This window comes from Labrus mixtus, chromosome 4 (assembly GCF_963584025.1).
Source record: "Labrus mixtus chromosome 4, fLabMix1.1, whole genome shotgun sequence".
Taxonomy (NCBI): Eukaryota; Metazoa; Chordata; class Actinopteri; order Labriformes; family Labridae; genus Labrus; species Labrus mixtus.
Window position 1 is genome coordinate 2351241 of NC_083615.1, and position 17969 is coordinate 2369209.

The 17969-nt window shown below is 38.9% G+C and overlaps 3 protein-coding genes across 3 annotated transcripts in view; 2 read left to right on the plus strand and 1 right to left on the minus strand.

Annotated features, from left to right (window-relative positions):
• The window catches only part of LOC132972342 (membrane-associated guanylate kinase, WW and PDZ domain-containing protein 2-like), a 212363-nt gene that overhangs the window by 49438 nt on the left and 144956 nt on the right, over positions 1-17969 (minus strand). The gene's annotated exons all lie outside the window — the stretch shown is intronic.
• On the plus strand, positions 662-3335 carry LOC132973470 (uncharacterized). The gene is made up of 3 exons (XM_061036962.1): positions 662-849; positions 926-984; positions 1264-3335. Exons 1-3 carry the CDS (start codon positions 833-835, stop codon positions 3333-3335), a joined length of 2148 nt encoding a protein of 715 aa, XP_060892945.1. The 5' UTR covers positions 662-832.
• Positions 10016-16623, plus strand: armc10 (armadillo repeat containing 10). Its single transcript, XM_061035131.1, has 6 exons — positions 10016-10559; positions 13116-13261; positions 13383-13517; positions 13881-14057; positions 14660-14731; positions 14892-16623. The coding sequence occupies exons 1-6, from the start codon at positions 10301-10303 to the stop codon at positions 15141-15143; spliced, it is 1041 nt and encodes a 346-aa protein (XP_060891114.1). The 5' UTR covers positions 10016-10300; the 3' UTR covers positions 15144-16623.

Consider the following 17969-nt stretch of genomic DNA (forward strand, 5'->3'; position numbering starts at 1 on the left):
TATTTTCTATTTTATTTTTATTTTTATTTTTCATCTTCTTTTTCTTTTTCTTTTATATTTATTTATATTTATTTTATTTTCTCTCTCTCTTATTTCATTGTTTTGATGTGTGTGTATGTGTGTGTATTCATTTCTAAAGATGTTGCTGCTTCTTTTCTTGGGGGTAGTTTATTTTTTTGATTCATTCAACATCTTATGTCGAAAACATGTTTGTTGAAATGAAATAACCATATGAATGAAGCAACTCTTAAATATATACAAAGTATAAAAAAAAAAAAGGAGATGAACGCAATGATGCATAAGTGCAAGGATAGCTGTGAAATACAATATCTTCATGAACTCAGCAGTGTGTAAACATTCACGACTTTCATTCACATGGGTCAAATATCTGTTAAGAGTTTCATAAGTTGTTCTCTTTAGTATTAGTTGAGTTTTTAATATTTTTGCAGATCCATTTTCCAAGGCTTAACAATAATGTTTAAAGGGGTTAGAATAACATGTTGACTTTATATCTTCCAATGCAAAAGCTTAACCAAAGCTCACATCTTCCACATTTGGACTCTCTGGATTCATTTGTTTACCATTTAAGCCTCACCATTCAGCAGTTTGAATAAAAAGCTCCACCAGTGATTGTCTAATCAGGTGAGCACCATCTGTTTTCAATCCCCTCGTTAAAGTCAGTGTGAGGAGAATCTGATGTATCTTTCCCTTTTGTGCACTTCTCTTTTTTTCTTCTTCCTTGCTCTCAAACATTGTGAAGGAAGGAAAGACGGAGCATGACTGGTTGTTGTTTGAGCTGGTCGTAGATTTTATCAACAGACATCTTCACAGAATGAATCTCCTATTTGGGTAAATAAAATACAATGACCTTTGACCTAATCAAGAGTTTGTACTGTTTTTTTGTCTGACTTTATTATTTACTCAGGGTTCCTTGGCTTGACAATGTGTTGTTCTGGGCCTGCATTTGTTTCCTTACTCAAAAAGGTAAGATATACTAAATCTTAATTTAATTATCTTTTTTCTCTTCTTACCTTTTTCTTTAGATTTTTATCTTTTTATTTTATTTCATGTTGTATGTTTAAAAAATTATATATAAAAATGTGCCAGGATGAACAAAATATGTGATGAAATATGACAACTTGTAATGTAGTAAAACAGCTTGCAATAAAGTATTAAAAAAAAAAAGTAAGATTTATTTTTTTGTTCTTTCTTGCACTTTTCAACCATAAAGAATTATACAATGTCTGTTTATTCCCTTGACAGGTTACAGTTTTGAACAGGACTTTTCTCTCAATGACGATGCATTCAGTAGCCATGCAGGTGTGTTTGATCCCCAAACCTCAAACCAGTTTAACTCTGGAGCTTCTTTAAATGCAAACCATGACTCTGACGGTCACATAAATGAGATGCTGAGGGATCCAGTCCACCGTGATGACAACGAGGATGCTAGCTCTGCTACTAGCTTCAGTGAAGAGATGGTACAAAGCTCTGCTCCCTCCTTGCAGAATTCTGATCTTGAAGATCCTGGTTATGGACACCCGTTTGACCTTTTAGTAAAGGAGCACACGCAGCAGAGAAAAAAGGTGGAGGGTGTCAGTTTCCCGACCATGAGAAATTTTAAACAGTTTGTACAGAAAATGAAAAGCTCCTTCCTCAAACCTGGAAGTGACTTGAGAAGACACTTTCAAACGGCGCGAGACATCGTGGAAAACGAGTTGGCTTCTAAGGCTGGAAATACAGATGAGGAGCCTCGCGCAGGGTCTGGATTTGACTCCACAAAAGAAGACAACGCTCACAGTGAGGCCGATGAAAATGAAGCCTGGAAGAAGAACAGAAATACAGAGTTTGAAGAAGGCGATATGAGTCCAAACTACCAAATGCCAAGCCGATCCGTCCTCGATCCTGTTGACTCTACTGCAAGTTTTATTACAAACAATGCTCATGATAACTCCGGACTGGGCGTGGATGCTGCTTACCATCAACTCTGTCAGTCAGAAGCCACACCGTGTGTTTTAAATAATAATGAATTGTCTGACAGTAGTGGAGATACTAGTGCTCCTGGTTCACAAAATAACAATGTTCAGTCAACAAGCCCTCAGCTCTATGAACAAATTCCTCCTGATTCATTCTTTGGAGAAGATTATTCTTCTGCCCCAGATTTAAACTACTATGACAACAAGATGACAACTGTAATCCCGCAAACCCCTGAGAAGTATATCCAAACATCCGATTATACACCTCAAAGTAAAGACCATTTTGCAGGTTATCAAAAACAATCTGTTGGCTTTAAACTTGGAGATTTCCAAAGTGAAGAACCAAGCAGATGGACTCCAAATAATTTCCTTTCTGCACCAAAGCCCCGATCTCCGAATTCCTACAGGAAAAGTGTATACGTCAGTGCGCCAAGAGGTCAACTGCACTTCCCAGATTATGTTCCAAAACATAGGGAGATACCAACCCCGACATTTCCAGCATATCTGGAATCAAACCGTGTAAATGAAAACCCCCCTGTGCACCGGCCTGCATCTGTTGGATCTGTTTCTTCCAGTTCAGAAAACCCTTCATCACAGAGTTTAAGTGGCCACGTGGGTGTTCAAACAAGCAGCCCCAATGACATTACTATGAATCCTTCAAGCTCTTTATACGACGGCTATCTGAAAGCGCAGGGAGTCAGCGTTACTCAAGAGAAATCAAATCCCTCTGAGCAGAATCTAATATCTGCCATTCAGGAATCAAAACAAATAACAGAAGATACCCTGCTTCCCTTTTCTAACAGCTTGGAATCCACCCAGAGCGGGGTTTTATCTCAACTTGGTTATGCAACCTTCAACTCCCCTAGTTCTGCTCCAGCATCAGAGACAGACCTAAGATTAGTTGGCAATGAAGTGAAGAGGAAGAACACGGTTATCAAAAATGAAATTTCTTATGGTGCCGTTAGACCCCCGGACCTATTTTCTGCCTCACAGGGTCGAAGACTCGGTGGCTATGCTGGCCGTCTGCAGACCTTCATTCAACCAACCAATGAATGGAGGCGTCCAGCCGATGTAAACAGAGAACCTGGTAACACGGCCTACCAGCATCCCAAACCCAGAGTCTCTGCTCCTACATTAAACGGTCTGTTTTGGAGGAAACGTGTCGACACCAAGAGGCTTCCTCAGACGGGCTTCATTATGTCGTCACCATCTGCACACACATATGTTGTGAAATCCCAAAAACGCTATGTGAGGGGCAAAGTGTTTCGATCAAAGACTCGTTATGACCCTCATCAGCTGAATGATGTGATTACAAAAAACACTGCAGGCAAAGGACTGAAGAACCAAGAATACACGATTTAAAAAAGACAAAAAAGGTATGTACAAAAACGTTTTGAAGTTTAATTTATCTATGTGAGAATGACATTTGCTTTTGCCTGAATTAAGGGTCATCTAGAGACCAATTTCATTTTTGTCTCTGATCTGTGCCTCAGCATTTAGCTTGATTGTGACTGTAGAAAAAAAAGTACTTAAAAAAGAAAAATCTGTCTATTGTCCAATTCATTTTGATTGATCGTTTTTTGTCGTCTGTATTTTATGTTCTGAACGTTAAACACAACTGAAACATGAAGTTGAAAATCTTCACATCTTTTGTTCCCAATAGGATCTGCTGCTTTCCTCAGCTGGGAGGAAAATTAAGTTCCTGTAGTCAACACATCTGCTCTGATGGGATGAGGCATTAAATATTTTTAAAAAGTATGTGTCTTGTCTTAATTATGCCAAATGGTAGAAGATGGTCAATTTCTTCTGTGCTAAGGTGACAATCTTTATTTGATGCAAAGACTGATGGCAGTGACTCTTAAATGTTTCATAACTGCAAGTAGGAAAACAATTAAGAAAATTGTTAAAGTTTGAGAATGCATCTGAAGCTTCACTTACTGTTCCTGGGCCTCATTAAGAAACTATTTATTAATTTATCATACCCTCATGTGTCCATCATGACTGCACTGCTGCAGACCGAGGTAATTCTTCTGGAAAAGAAACAAAAATGTTTTCAAACGTGTCAGTTGACAAACATGCAGTAAAGGCTTGAAACACAATGCTAGAGAACAAATATGAATAATGAACAATAAAAGAACAAATAGAAGTATAATAAAATGTCAGAATGTCCAGTTTGACTTAAAACTAAAAGCAAATGCGAGGTAGTTTAAGAGGTGGGTCTTAAAGGGATACTTCACCCGTTGAAACATGAATCTGTATTGACATTGGGTCATATATGTAGAAATGTGAAATACATTTTGAAGTTGGTGCCTTCTTGGCTGAGAAAAGGCAGAAAGTGTGTTTTTGTTTCATGTGGATGAAAGACACCAAATCCCAGAATGCACAGCACCGCAGGCCACTCCCACTAAGGTCCCGTAGTTCAGAATCAGAAATACTTTATTAATCCCAGAGGGAAATTTGTTCTGGCCGTCAGCGGCGGCAGCAGCAAAACACAAGACCGGCCTGTCGGCAGCAGCCGTCTCGCCGCTATATTTATATTTTTTCTCCATCATCATCTTTCTCCATAGAGCCGTTAAGTTTCAATTCTGGGAGTGAGTTCCCACCCACTGATCTCTGATTGGTCTGTAGCTTCAGTGGTCTAAAAATATGAGGAACTAGCGTTGTAGTTTCACCCCGCTAACCGTAACAGCTTCCAGTGACGCAATAATCATCGTTCTGCGTCACTGGAAGCTCCTTTACAGACTCAGAAATACAAAGATTTCACATCTCAGGGGAAAATGAGGGCGGGATGCACGACCATTCAAAAATACTACCAGGTTTCTAATGATACAAAGATTAATGCAGATGGGTGAAGTATCCCTTTAAGTAAGGATTTAATGTTTTCAATGGATTGAGCAGTTCTGATGTTAACGGGTAGACTGATTTACAGATTTGGAGCCGCCAACGTGAAGGCTATGCCACCTCTGGTTGTAATAAATCTGCATCTGAGAACATCCAAGAGCATCTGTGTTGACCGCAGTGCTCTGACTGGAGCATGTTGTTGCAACAGCCCACACAAATAAAATAGTGCCAACCCACAGAGAGACTGAGTCATCAGTCACACAAGTGAAGTGGAGAATTGTATCAGTAACAAATGTAATACATGCAAAAACGTGTACTGTTTTAAATATAAAATATCTATAAAGTCTTTATATGTGATGTTTCACACTTAATATAATATAAATCAAGTCTTTCCTCTGAAAATAACTCTGTGAGTCATGACTGTCTACAATGGGTGTAACACCCGAGTCCCACTGTCTGTGATGTTTTCAGAGTCCTATCTTCACTTTGTTTACATCGCCCGGACGGCCGGCTGACTCCTCCCCTCGTGTATAAAAGTTGTTTAATTGAGGGACTAGAGAAAAGAAGAATAACATACTGTACTCACTGCTTAACTGTGTTTCTAGATCACGCTCATTTCAGGTAAATTTACATGCAGTGTGAAGATACGAGCATAATAAAGATCGCTAGCATTAGCATGCTAACACAACAATGCAGCGCCAGTTGTTTTGGTTTCATGCTGGTGCTCAAGGGCGACATCTGCTGGATCAAAAAATCACATATAAAGACTTTAAATGTGCCTGTAATGACCACCACTCAGAGCTCAAAACACAAGTTGATAGAGATCATGTTTTCTTACCATTCTAAAGCTTAATTCTTTTGGTGATGCTAAAAGAGGAGTAAACTCACTTTACTATCTGAGTACAGTTAGAGCTCATGATGCAATAACAAACCCAAAGTGGTAATATACTATGAACAATTTGTAGTTTGTTTTTTGTTTTTTAATAAACAAGCTTACATTGACTTATATTTCAGAGTCACTAATGGAAGTGGACGACATGTTAGACTTTTCTCCAGAGTTTTTGAATCTTTGCTCCTTTACATTTAGACCTTCAAGACGGTCACTCTCTAAACTTAGAAAACTTGAGAAAGAGAGCCATCATGTGTTCGTCTTGAGGAAAGACAAAACTAGTTGGTCTACTCTACTACCATTCTGAAGAGTGTCATGTGATTGGGAAAGTCAGGAAGGAAACTTTTATTTTGTATTTTGTATCTAGCTTGTTCAAGCCTTTGTCAGATTTTGCCTGTTAAATTTTAAAACTCTGGTTAAAAAAATACCAAAAATGGTTCTATTTTTTTTTTTTTTTTTTTTTTTTTTAAGGCGTTACTTTAAATTTAGTCTTTTATGCCTTACTGTAGAAAGAGGACAGTGGATAGAGTCTGTAACTGGTATGAGGAGAGAGTGGGGAATTGCATGCAGCAAAGTGTTAAAGGTTGGAGCTGAAACCGGGACGCCCACTTTGAGGACTGTTCCAGATTAAGGGTCAAGACAAGTGTGGCTAAATCTGATTAGGGGATATCTGGTGAGTCATTAATGTCAATATAAAAATACATGTAGACTATAAAAGATGGCCTTAAGAACATTTCTTATCGGGGATATTAGTATTACAGTTTATTCAACTGTATGGCTGAATTTGTAAATTACATTTTAAAATAAACTGTACTTTTGTAAATTAGAGACAAGTTATATAAAGCAGTCTATTTTTAGGTTAGCTATAATAAAATGTGTTCTTCTCAATATTTTACTAAAAATGTATTGATGTGTAAAATGTTATAATTGTTAAAAAACAAGACAGATGCAGATTATATTGAAAATCTACTTTATAGTTATTGTTGCAATATATTACAATATATTTTAGTCTAACAGTCCCCTTAGGGGGGCTAAACCATAGCTTAGTGCTTAAACAATTACACTCAATTGTGTCAAAGATGATCTTAAAACCTGAAGTTCAGCTGACATCAGCTGATGGTTAGACTGACGACGTCGTGCTGACTTCAGGTTCCCACATTTTGCTGATGTCACAACCTGACACTGGGCTGATGTCACAATCCGACTCATTACAAAATTGAGCTGACGTGAAAATCCGACATTGGGTTGATGGCAAAACCTGATGTTGGGCTGACATCAGATCCCAGTATTGGGCTGACACCAAAACCTTACGTTAATCTAACATCAGAGCCCAACATTTAGCAGACATTAATATCTGACTTTGGCTGACATAAGAAAAAAAGCTGGTTGATGTCAGATTCTAACGTGGGACTGATGTCAAAACCTGACATTGAGGTGACGTTAGATTCTGATTTTTAATAATAATAAAAGCCTGAATGGCGTGATGTCACTTGTCTTTTGAACCAGGTTTAAAACATGTTAATTTCTGCTGTAAGCTAACTGTAGCTCCGTCCCCCAGTTAGCTTTTTTGAATGGGGTGTGTATGTGACTTCCGGAGCTTCTGCAGCTAGCTTCAAGCTGACAAATTAGACGAACTGTAGGATGTGTCACTTCAGCATTGGCTTTTTTTTTTCTTTCTTTTTCCCATAACTCGTTGATTCAACCGAACCGCAAGCCCTGTGACCGCGGGTAGCATCGTTTTTCCTGCATTTACAACATTTACAACGGTATCAGCTATTTTCCAAATTCTGCAGTATAGCAAGACAGGACACACCAGTATAATCAACGTTTTGTAGACACTGCAAGTGTCCATTTTCATTTGCCTCTGGTGAAAATGCCAATAATACAAAGCCCTTATTAAAACCAGGCGGCAACCTCTGATGTTGAAAAATGAGGGCAGTGCGTAAGCGCAAAAAACTGCAGTTCTTCGAGTGTCGGGCTCCAAGAGCCCCGAAAGTCTACGGAAGAGGATTAGGGCCACTGAACAAAAAAAATGTTGGTTTTGTTTTTTTTTTGTTTTTTTTTATTCTGACTTTAATCTCAGAATTCTGAGATTAAAGTCAGAATAAAAAAAATAAAAATCAGAACCAATTTTTTTTTTTTTCAGTGGCCCTAATCCTCTTCCGTAGAAGTCACATACACACCCCATTCAAACATTTTAACATGTCTACAGCCTGGTACAAAAACGATATTAGTTTGATTAATAATTGTCTTCATGGGCAAACACTGAAGGGTTTTTTTTTAATAATGCATCCGTTTTGAGTTTATGACCGATGCGAGTTAGAATAGTTAGGCAGGAGGCTGACCTGACGGACAGGTGGACAGGTGGACAGGAGGACAGGTGGACAGGAGGACAGGTGGACAGGAGGACAGGTGGACAGGAGGACAGGAGGACAGGAGGACAGGTGGACAGGTGGACAGGTGGACAGGTGGACAGGAGGACAGGTGGACAGGTGGACAGGAGGACAGGAGGACAGGTGGACAGGTGGACAGGTGGACGTGGTGACGCTGTTCATCAGGAGGCTTAAAACCTTCCTCAGCTCCAGCTCTCAGCCTGTCATTAAGTTGACTGAAAGTTAGGCTGAGACAGATTTTCCAGCAAGGCAGCTGCTGCCCATGAGCCTCCAGAGCCCCCTGCCGTAACAGATAGGTGATGTCACTCAGGCCATTAATATTTATAGTCTATGATTAAAAGAACACAAATAGTGGGTACAGGCTGGAAGTAGCACTGTTACGATCTACTTCAATGACGCAAAGGCAAGCTGCTCAGGAGGGCACCTTTGCCCTTTGTGTCACTAATCTGTGAATCTACACATATAGATTTGTAGTAAAATTAAAGTGTCCACATTTGGCACATGCATGTAGGCGTATGGAATAGCTACAGAACATTCAAAGCAGAGGTATAACCCAGGCTTCTTCTGTGTTGTGCAGCAGTAGGAAGCATTCTTGCCCGTCAGGTGGGCAGTTCTGTTTGTGTTGTCAAATGTAAAGGATTAATTGTTTTGGGGTTTGATTTGGCCAGAGCTAAAACAAAGGCTTTGTGTAGATGTGGGGGCAACAGTTACGTCATGGGGTCCAGAATTAAAGTCAGGAGTTTAATAGACAAACAATAAATAATACATGAACTATTTTGGGCACTTTTGGAACCCCACATTTAACAAAATGTTTGAAGTATTAATTTACTGAGAGCTGATATTGTGTGACAAAAGCTTTGGTGCAATCACCCACCTTAAGGTTTTGCCTACCTGCAGTGTTGCCAGGTCGGCATATTTCAGTAATTTTTCTGTCACAGCTATGATGGAAAATTTGTCAAATCTTATTCAGAAAAAAAGTTTGTACAATTATTTAAAATACGTTTTTACGACGGAGGATTAGGGCCACGTTAAAAATTTTTATTTTTTTTATTTCGAGAATAAAGTCGTAAATTTACAAGATTAAACTTCTAAATTTACGACTTTATTCTCATAAGAAACTGTAAGAAACTGGCTTTTCCGACTGAAGAACCACACTGACTTGTAGGAAGTTGTCTGCAGAGGAAAATAGAGTTCTACTTTCATCATTTTGAGCAGGCTGGTCTCGAACTCGTTAATTTATGAGTTTAATCTCGAAATAAAAAAAATAAAAAAAATAAACATGGCCCTTATCCTCCGTTGTACGTTTTTAATAGGTCTATTGGTTCATTGGAAATTATATTGTTTTACTATATTTACAATGAAATGCAGGGCTGAGGCTGCAGGGGCTTTATAATGATGACCTAGATGGACCATGGATACTCAAGAATATATAAATAAGAGGAATATAATTTAAGTTAGCTCAAATATGCAATGAACAAGTGTTTAAACCTTGTAAGAATAGAATAGAATAGATCAGAATTACTTTATTGATCCCAAACTGGGAAATTGTGGCGTTACAACAGCAGGTTGTCCAAACACACAATATGAGTAAATTTAAACACAATATAATATTAAATACAAAGTAAATAATCACTAAAAATATCAAAACTAAGAATGGGAATATATACAACCAGGATTTAACTTAATATTACTAGTCTTAAAGATTAAATGTAAATGTGCAGAAACAGAGTTGTAAGGAGCAGTGATGATGAGTAATTTATTATATTTCTGTGATCTAATCTGTTATCTCTGGTATAATGTATTTATGTTGTGTAGGCTTCTTGCAGTGTTGTTGTGTTTGAGCTGGAGGTCTGCTTAGTATTTAGTGTTACATTTGTGAGAAGGATGTTTTATTTATCTGAGTTACTTTTTCCGGTCCAACCTGGCAACCCGAGCAGCCCGGAACACACCGGAGAGTAACATCAGTGTTGACAACTGTGGCTTGTTGTCAAACTTCTCCAGTTCCCACAACAATGAGTTCGCTAAAATTGCTCTGCTCGGGCTGTGTAGTGTTGTCTATTGGCTGTCTTCACTGCTAGTTTACTTTATCCAGCAGGTCCGCTAGCTGTTGCTGTGACACGATTTGATTGAAATCATCATCTGTTGTTAAGCGTTAGCTTGTTAGCTTAGCGTTAGCAGGGCTTAGCTAACGAGGCTGCAGCAGCATGGGCGATGGAAGGGTCACTCCGAGGATCGGCAACATGAGAGCGTTGCTCGGGTTAGTTGCCGGAGCTGGAGCTTCCTACGGGATTTACAAACTTATCAGCGAGGTAAGCGTCAAGAGGAACAAGAAAAGTGTCCCCAGTGACAGTCCCGGTGTGTGGAGCAGTTCCCCCGGTGACCTGACCCCGAAGCCGGGCAGCCTGCTGGCCAAAGTGTCCGGACTGGACGTCGTCTGTCCCCGACCTGCGGATGTAGCATCAGGTAGGAACAATGGAGCTCACACAGTCTATAATGCATCTTTACATTAACCTTATGTTACATTAACCTTATGTTACATTAACCTTATGTTATATATTAACCTTATATTACATTAACCTTATGTTACATTAACCTTATGTTATATTAACCTTATGTTATATTAATGTGAGTCACAAAAACTAATATCTCAGGATCATTTATTTCTTATTTATAGTGTATGAATACTTTTTAAAGGTCTAATTACAGATTTTTTTTTAGATTCTTGTTTAAATGTCACATATATTTTTATCCCTGCACAGGTTATGTACATTGCTTGTATAAATCTATTTTTAATTGCACAATTTTAAGTTTTGATTCGTCTAGGGCAGGAGTGGGCAACTGGCGGCCTGGGGGCCACATGCGGCCCACATCAACCCTCAACGTGGCCCCTCAGGTTAATTTTTTACACATCAATTAATTTGGAAACATGAAGAAAAACATGATGAAATCTGCCATGAAATCATGAAAAGCAGAAATATGTCCATGATAATATTTGATCACTGGTATATGTTGAGTTAAATTTGTAACATAATCGACTGTAATCGTTTTTTGTATCCTACAATTTGGCCCTCTGGCAGTGAGAATTAAATGAATGTGGCCCCTTGCTGTGACCTAAGTTGCCCCTCCCTGGTCTATGGGTATTCTTTAAATCTTTCTTTTGGGTTAATATATATGTTTGGGAGGGGGGGGGGGGGGGGGGGCGTCGGTTTTGTGGTTAATTTGTAACAAATGTTTCATGTCATGTCTTTGTAACCTGCTACTGGATGCTTTGAATTTCCCTCAGGATCAATTGTCTGTCTGTCTGTCTCTCTCTCTCTCTCTCTCTCTCTCTCTCTCTCTCTCTCTCTCTCTCTCTCTCTCGCTATCTGAAGTTGGCCATATCCACATGTTCACATCTCTTACAGAGCATGGAGTGCTTTTGACAAACAATTAGGGGGAGATGTTTAAGCCAACCCCCCCCCCCCCCCCCCCCCCGTCTGTATATCCTCTGAAAATAACTCTGTGAGTCATGACTGTCTACAATGGGTGTAACACCCGAGTCCCACTGTCTGTGATGTTTTCAGAGTTTTCAGAGTCCTATCTTCACTTTGTTTCCATCGCCCGGACAGCCGGCTGGCTCCTCCCCTCGTGTATAAAAGTTGTTTAATTGAGGGACTAGAGAAAAGAAGAATAACATACTGTACTCACTGCTTAACTGTGTTTCTAGATCACACATATTTAAGTCTTTAATCCAGGTGCCCCATTGTGGAATTTATTTTTGTGACTAACCTTCAATCACTTCAGGTCCTCTGTTCTAATTCCATCACCTGATGCTCAGTTACAGTATGGAGGTCTATTTGGGCCCGTGGAGGGTCACACTCGGCTGACATCTCCTATTAGATCTATTCTGGATAACCCGGGCCTCCTGCTGGGCTCTCTTGATCCAGGCTTTAAATTGTGGTTTAGCCAGCCGGTAACAAAGATGGGGGGAATTATTTACTGGTCACACTTTTTTTGTCATTTCAGCAACTACTGAAGCAATATTAGATATTTCAAAATCAGACATTTCATTAGACACTACATTGATAATCAGTAATGTCTTCTCACATGTAGAAACAGGTCCCGTCTTTAAGGATGTCTAAGAAACGCATTAGTGTATTTTACAACTCCCTTAATCTGAATCCCTCCTTAACCTCAGAGGCCACTAAGCAACCTTGAGGGAGATTTGGGAATCTCTATTGACGATGCTGAATGGCAGGAAGTATGGATCAAGGCCATGGAGATTTCTATCTATAAATGAACCAGATCAACTCAGTTAAAGGTCACAAAATCCTCTTCACCATGTTTTATGAATACTAATATTCATCTCTAGTCTGTCTACAAACCCATCAATGATGAGAGAAGTCCATCCTCTCCGTCTTTTGCCTGCTCCACTTTTCAGAAAATGTGTGCTCAAACAGGCCATTTGGAGATTTTCCCTTCATGACATCACAAAGGGCAGTAGCCCCTCCCCCAGGTGGGTGACACTCCCACAGCTAGGTGTTTGTTCTGTCCTCTGAGTCTGCCTTCTCACCGTAAACAATAGGACATGGAGCAAGAAAGACCAAGACACCCGAACCCTTCCAGAGAGGGGGCGTGGTCAAACACAGCTCATTTACATATTTAAAGGTACAGACACAGAAACAGCCTGTTCTGAGCAGGGCTGAAATAGAGGGGTTTATAGACATGATCAAATACAGGATCAGAGTGGATATTTGGCAAGAAACAGAAATGTTTGGGGGAGCTCTGAGACTTACACTTATTGATAAGAATTACAATATGTGACCTTTAACTTATACATCCTATAACAACATGTTCTCAGACACAAAATGGATGTGGCTCCATTTTGCTGTAAGTGCAACTCTGAAATAGTTTCTGGTCATGGTTTGAGTTGTTTAGATACTCTCTAACTAATGTCTGAGCTGGTTTATTTCTTGTTCTGTCATTTATACTGAAAAACAATATTTAAAGTTTGGTTGATCTGCTTATCCTGTTACATAGGTGACATCATCCACCAGTCACCTGACAACCTGGACCCACAGCACCTGAAGATGCTGCTGTCGTGTCTGCAGACCAACACCAAGCCATCGGACAGATGTCGGATTTTAGTAACTTTAGGAAATGCTGCTGCCTTCACTGTGAATCAGGTACAGTAAAACAGTAAAAACAACTCTGTTCTGTTCTTTGTTAAATAGAAAGAATTTAAATATGAAGTTGTGTCTGATTTTAAGATTTTTATAATTTTCCTCTCTTTTGCTGACGATCTAGAATCTCATCCGAGAGTATGAAGGGATTCACATCATCGCTGGCTTCCTCTCTGACTCTGCTGCAGAAGTTAGAGTGCAGACTCTGAATGCTTTAAATAATCTGTGTATGAACATCCAGAACCAGGAACAAATAATGGTATGCTCCTACATTTCACCTTTTGTACATTTTGTGTTTTTTATATTTTATATTTTACATTTTTAAATTATATTTTATATATTGTAATATCTTCTAATTCTGTATTATTTAAGTTGTTTCTAGTTCTGCTTTATTTCCTTGTTAATTGTTTAGCACCAATACACCAAGTCAAATTCCTTGTATGTGTAAATGTACTTGGCAATAAACCCAGATTCTGATTCTGATTCTGATTCTGATTCTGATTCTGATTCTGATTCTGATTCTGAACACTGCACTGCAAATAGCATGTGATAAGTTGTTGAGTTTGATATTTTGGCTTGACACTCATGTCAGTTTAAAAATGAACTGCCATATGTCTTGTAGGTTTATGTGCCTCAAGTGCTTGAGCTGATCGAGATGTCCCCGGTGAATTCTGACCTTCAGCTCGGAGCTCTCAGGCTGATGACGAACCTTTCAGTCACAGAAAAACATCAACATCTGCTGAAGGATTCCATCACACTTCTACTGTCTCTTCTTGTTGTTAGCAACGAGGCATTACAGGTTAGTATTATTATTATTATTTCAAACTTTTGTAAATGTGTATCATAATAAAAATGTATCTTCCTTACATGCACTCTGTGAGGAGTTACACACACTAAGATTGTTTTTCATAGTCCACTGCACAGCTCCTACATTACACCTTTTGTACATTTTGTGTTTTTTATTTTTATTTTTATTTTTTATTTTTTTCTATTTCATTTTTCTATTTTCTATTTAATTTTTAATTTTAATATTTAATATTTAATTTTTATATTGCATTTTATTTTTTTATTTTTTTATATTTAATTTTTATTTTTTATATTTAATTTTTTATATTTAATTTTTAATTTTTATATTTTACATTTTACATTTTTAAATTCTATTTTATATATTGTAATATCTTCTTATTCTGTATTATTTAAGTTGTTTCTAGTTCTGCTTTATTTCCTTGTTAATTGTTTAGCACCAATACACCAAGTCAAATTCCTTGTGTGTAAATGTACTTGGCAATAAACCCAGATTCTGATTCTGATTCTGATTCTGATATGTCAGATAGTTTAGAGCAGTACAGATGTGAACTTCTGTGTGACTTTATTAAACACTTTTTAATATTTGTGTTTCAGATTCAGTCGTTAAAAGTTCTTGTGAATCTGTCCTCTAATCCAGACATGATGGATGACATCGTTCAAGCTCAGGTAAGAAAAAGAAAAATCATCCTCATGTCAGTTCACCCAGCAGGTGTAGTCTGCATGTTTTGATGAATTACTCAGCGAGTTAGGTAACACTTCTGTGTTTAGAGGCTGCTTGTTTTCCAGCTCGAGTGGCCTCATGTTGATGCTTTTTTTGTTGCTCCAGGCACCAGCCTCTGTCGTGCTGCTGTTCGATGCTCGGACAGCCTTTGCCGTGCTTCTGCGACTTCTGACGTTTGCAGGAAACTTAAAAGCCTGGAGGCCCTCCGCCCAGGTGGCCGATGAACTGAGGCGGAAGCAGGATTGCCTCTTCAGGGTCATGTTAGACGAGTCCTCCCAGCTCCACAGCAGACTGGTCCAGCTCCTCTCGCACCCCGACGGGGAGATCCAGGCCCAGGTGGCTCGAGTCCTGACGTAAACCTCCCACTGGAAAACAATGCACAGCTTTAGTTTTCTCACATTAACCCTGCCAAAGCCACCGACCTGTCACTTTCCTCGTCCGTTTTGATCTGTTGACATCATTGTCGATGCTGAGTTTACACTCCCACACTCTCCAAGCATTACCGAGATCAAGTTGCCACTCATTACTAACTTATTTATTCCACCTCACAATCCACTCTGCCCTGATTTCCAGTTTCTTACACTACGATTACACTATGACTGATGAGAAGTAGTTTTGCGGTCGTGCAGGGAGAAACCATGGAGGGTATGAAATCATGTTTTCTTCCTGCCCGAAAGAAAAAGTTTTCTTCTCATTTGCCCAAGACTATTCTCCTTAAAAAGCTCCACAGTGCCCTTCCTCTTGTGACAACTTCTATTCCAGGTGAAATTTCTTAAAAACCAAACCCACTGCCAAACATTTTCTTTAAGAGAATGTTGTCTGATTGACCCGTGTGGCATGAGAGGTGAAGAGATTTGTGCTGCACACCTCAGCATGCCTTGGAAGACCCCGAATGAATGGATGTACTGCAAGCTCCAGTCCTCACTTAATGATCATCGGCCATGTTGGATTTAAAGATCATGCTCTTCTTAGCAGTAGAATAAGAAGATATTTTATACATTTAGCTGATGTGAGAACCAGCGTCATAACTTAAGAACAGTCAAAGTGATGTTACAAATACAGGATAGCCGGCTCCACAGACCTGGAAGGAAGTGAGAAGTAGCAGGAGGACCTTGTAGTTTAAAACACTGCATCCCCCATACAGAGAAGACCCAGGTGAGGTGGAACGCATACAACCTGGGATATCTTCAAAAGGTGCCCTAATCACGGCAGTTAAACCCCTCAATGCTTGAGATGTTGTTTTCTCTCAGTTGTAAATCTTCCAGAAAGGAGCTGAAGATGCTGCAGGAGAAAAAGGATTTTCATCCTGCTGTGACTGAGGACTGCTTCATGTACTGTGAAGATATTCAGCTTGATGTTAAAAGATGGTGATGCATGAAGTGGACATTGACACCAGTGATTGAATGTTAAATGAAAAGCCTTATTGTGAAAAGTTCTGCCCTGACTGAAACAAGATGTCGTCTATCTGAAGGGACTGGAGCTGTGCACTCATCTGCTCGTTAAATACTCAGAGAGAGGACGGTGCATGTAGGTGCAAACCTCTTGTTTGCATGGGAAATGTTGATTTAATAACTCAGAGTACGAGTTTGAATGCAAAGATTTTATAGCATGAGGCAGTCCGGGTCAGAAAGAATGCTGCACATTTTTTATGTTTTGGACACTGAATTTATTAAAGCAAAATCCCAAAATGTCTCTCAGGCAACATGGTTTACCAGATCAGATACAGCAGGAGGCTGATTTACATGTGATCTAGATTATTTTATTTATTTAATGAAGTCAGCGTTTTGCCGACAAAAAGAGAAATGTTTGTCTGATTCAATAAAAATACAAAATAACATATTTTGGATATTCACGTCTTAATTTCTTTTAAATGTATTTAACACTAAACACTGATTTTCTTTCTCATTGGATGATATTAGTTAGACTGGGAACGCCTTTAGTTTTTGTTTATATAATTGTGTTAATATCAGTAGGGGTGGGATTCACGATATGATATCATCACGATACTTAAAGGCTTTATATGTGATTTTTTTGATCCAGCAGATGTCGCCCTTGAGCACCAGCATGAAACCAAAACAACTCGCGCTGCATTGTTGTGTTGCCATGCTAATGCTAGCGATCTTTATTATGCTCGTATCTTCACACTGCATGTAAATTTACCTGAAATGAGCGTGATCTAGAAACACAGTTAAGCAGTGAGTACAGTATGTTATTCTTCTTTTCTCTAGTCCCTCAATTAAACAACTTTTATACGTGAGGGGAGGAGTCAGCCGGCCGTCCGGGCGATGTAAACAAAGTGAAGATAGGACTCTGAAAACTCTGAAAACATCACAGACAGTGGGACTCGGGTGTTACACCCATTGTAGACAGTCATGACTCACAGAGTTACTTTCAGAGGATATATTTGATTTATATTATATTTAAGTGTGAAACATCACATAAAGCCTTTAATGTATAACACTTGTTGGGATTCTTCCAGAATAAAAAAAAAGAGATATTCAGATTTTAGTCACTAGAAGTTGAATTTCTCAACACATTCGTCCCATTTTACATTAAATGAACTTTTCATGACACGTGGAAAGCCGATTTCTTTCATTCTCACTACTTCAGTTATGATCACAGACCTGTCAGTAAAACGAGATTTGAGAGTTTATTCTGATGTTTTCCTCAGCCTTTGGGAAGCTCAGCCACTAAATAATTTGTGGGCCTACATGAGTTTTCACATGTTGTCTATGTTGACCTCAATGTGTAGGAGTAGTGCAACTTTAATTTTCATCCAATATTACTCTTATTTTCTTCTTAATTCTTATTTTTAAATTCTAACGTTCAGGTAGGTTATTCTGTTTAAAACATTGTGAACTGCCTTTGTGAAAACAGCCTTAATTTAATTATAATAAATGGAATGATAAAGATTAGATAAATAAAACACAGATAATCTACTACTCTAAATAAAGCCTATCTAGTTCTGGTTAGAGGGAAATTTAAAAATATCTAATTCCTTTAAACTGTAGGCCTTTGTAATGTGTGGAGGTTATAATGATGACATCAAGAGAAACATTAAAAACGAGGCTGATTTCACACTGATGATGATGATGAGGAGGAGGAGGATGATGCGTTTGGGTCTTTTGTCCCCTCCCTCTATCACAGGCCTACACATTTCCTGCTCCCCCCCCCCCCCCCCCC

Coding starts and splice junctions, on each gene's coding strand:
- LOC132973470 (XM_061036962.1), top strand. Junction 985..1,263: donor TTGTTTCCTTACTCAAAAAG/GTAAGATATACT, acceptor TTCCCTTGACAG/GTTACAGTTTTGAACAGGAC.
- armc10 (XM_061035131.1), top strand. CDS start 10,301: ATGGGCGATGGAAGGGTCACTCCGAGGATCGGCAACATGAGAGCGTTG. Junction 13,518..13,880: donor AGAACCAGGAACAAATAATG/GTATGCTCCTAC, acceptor TATGTCTTGTAG/GTTTATGTGCCTCAAGTGCT. Junction 14,058..14,659: donor TTAGCAACGAGGCATTACAG/GTTAGTATTATT, acceptor TTTGTGTTTCAG/ATTCAGTCGTTAAAAGTTCT.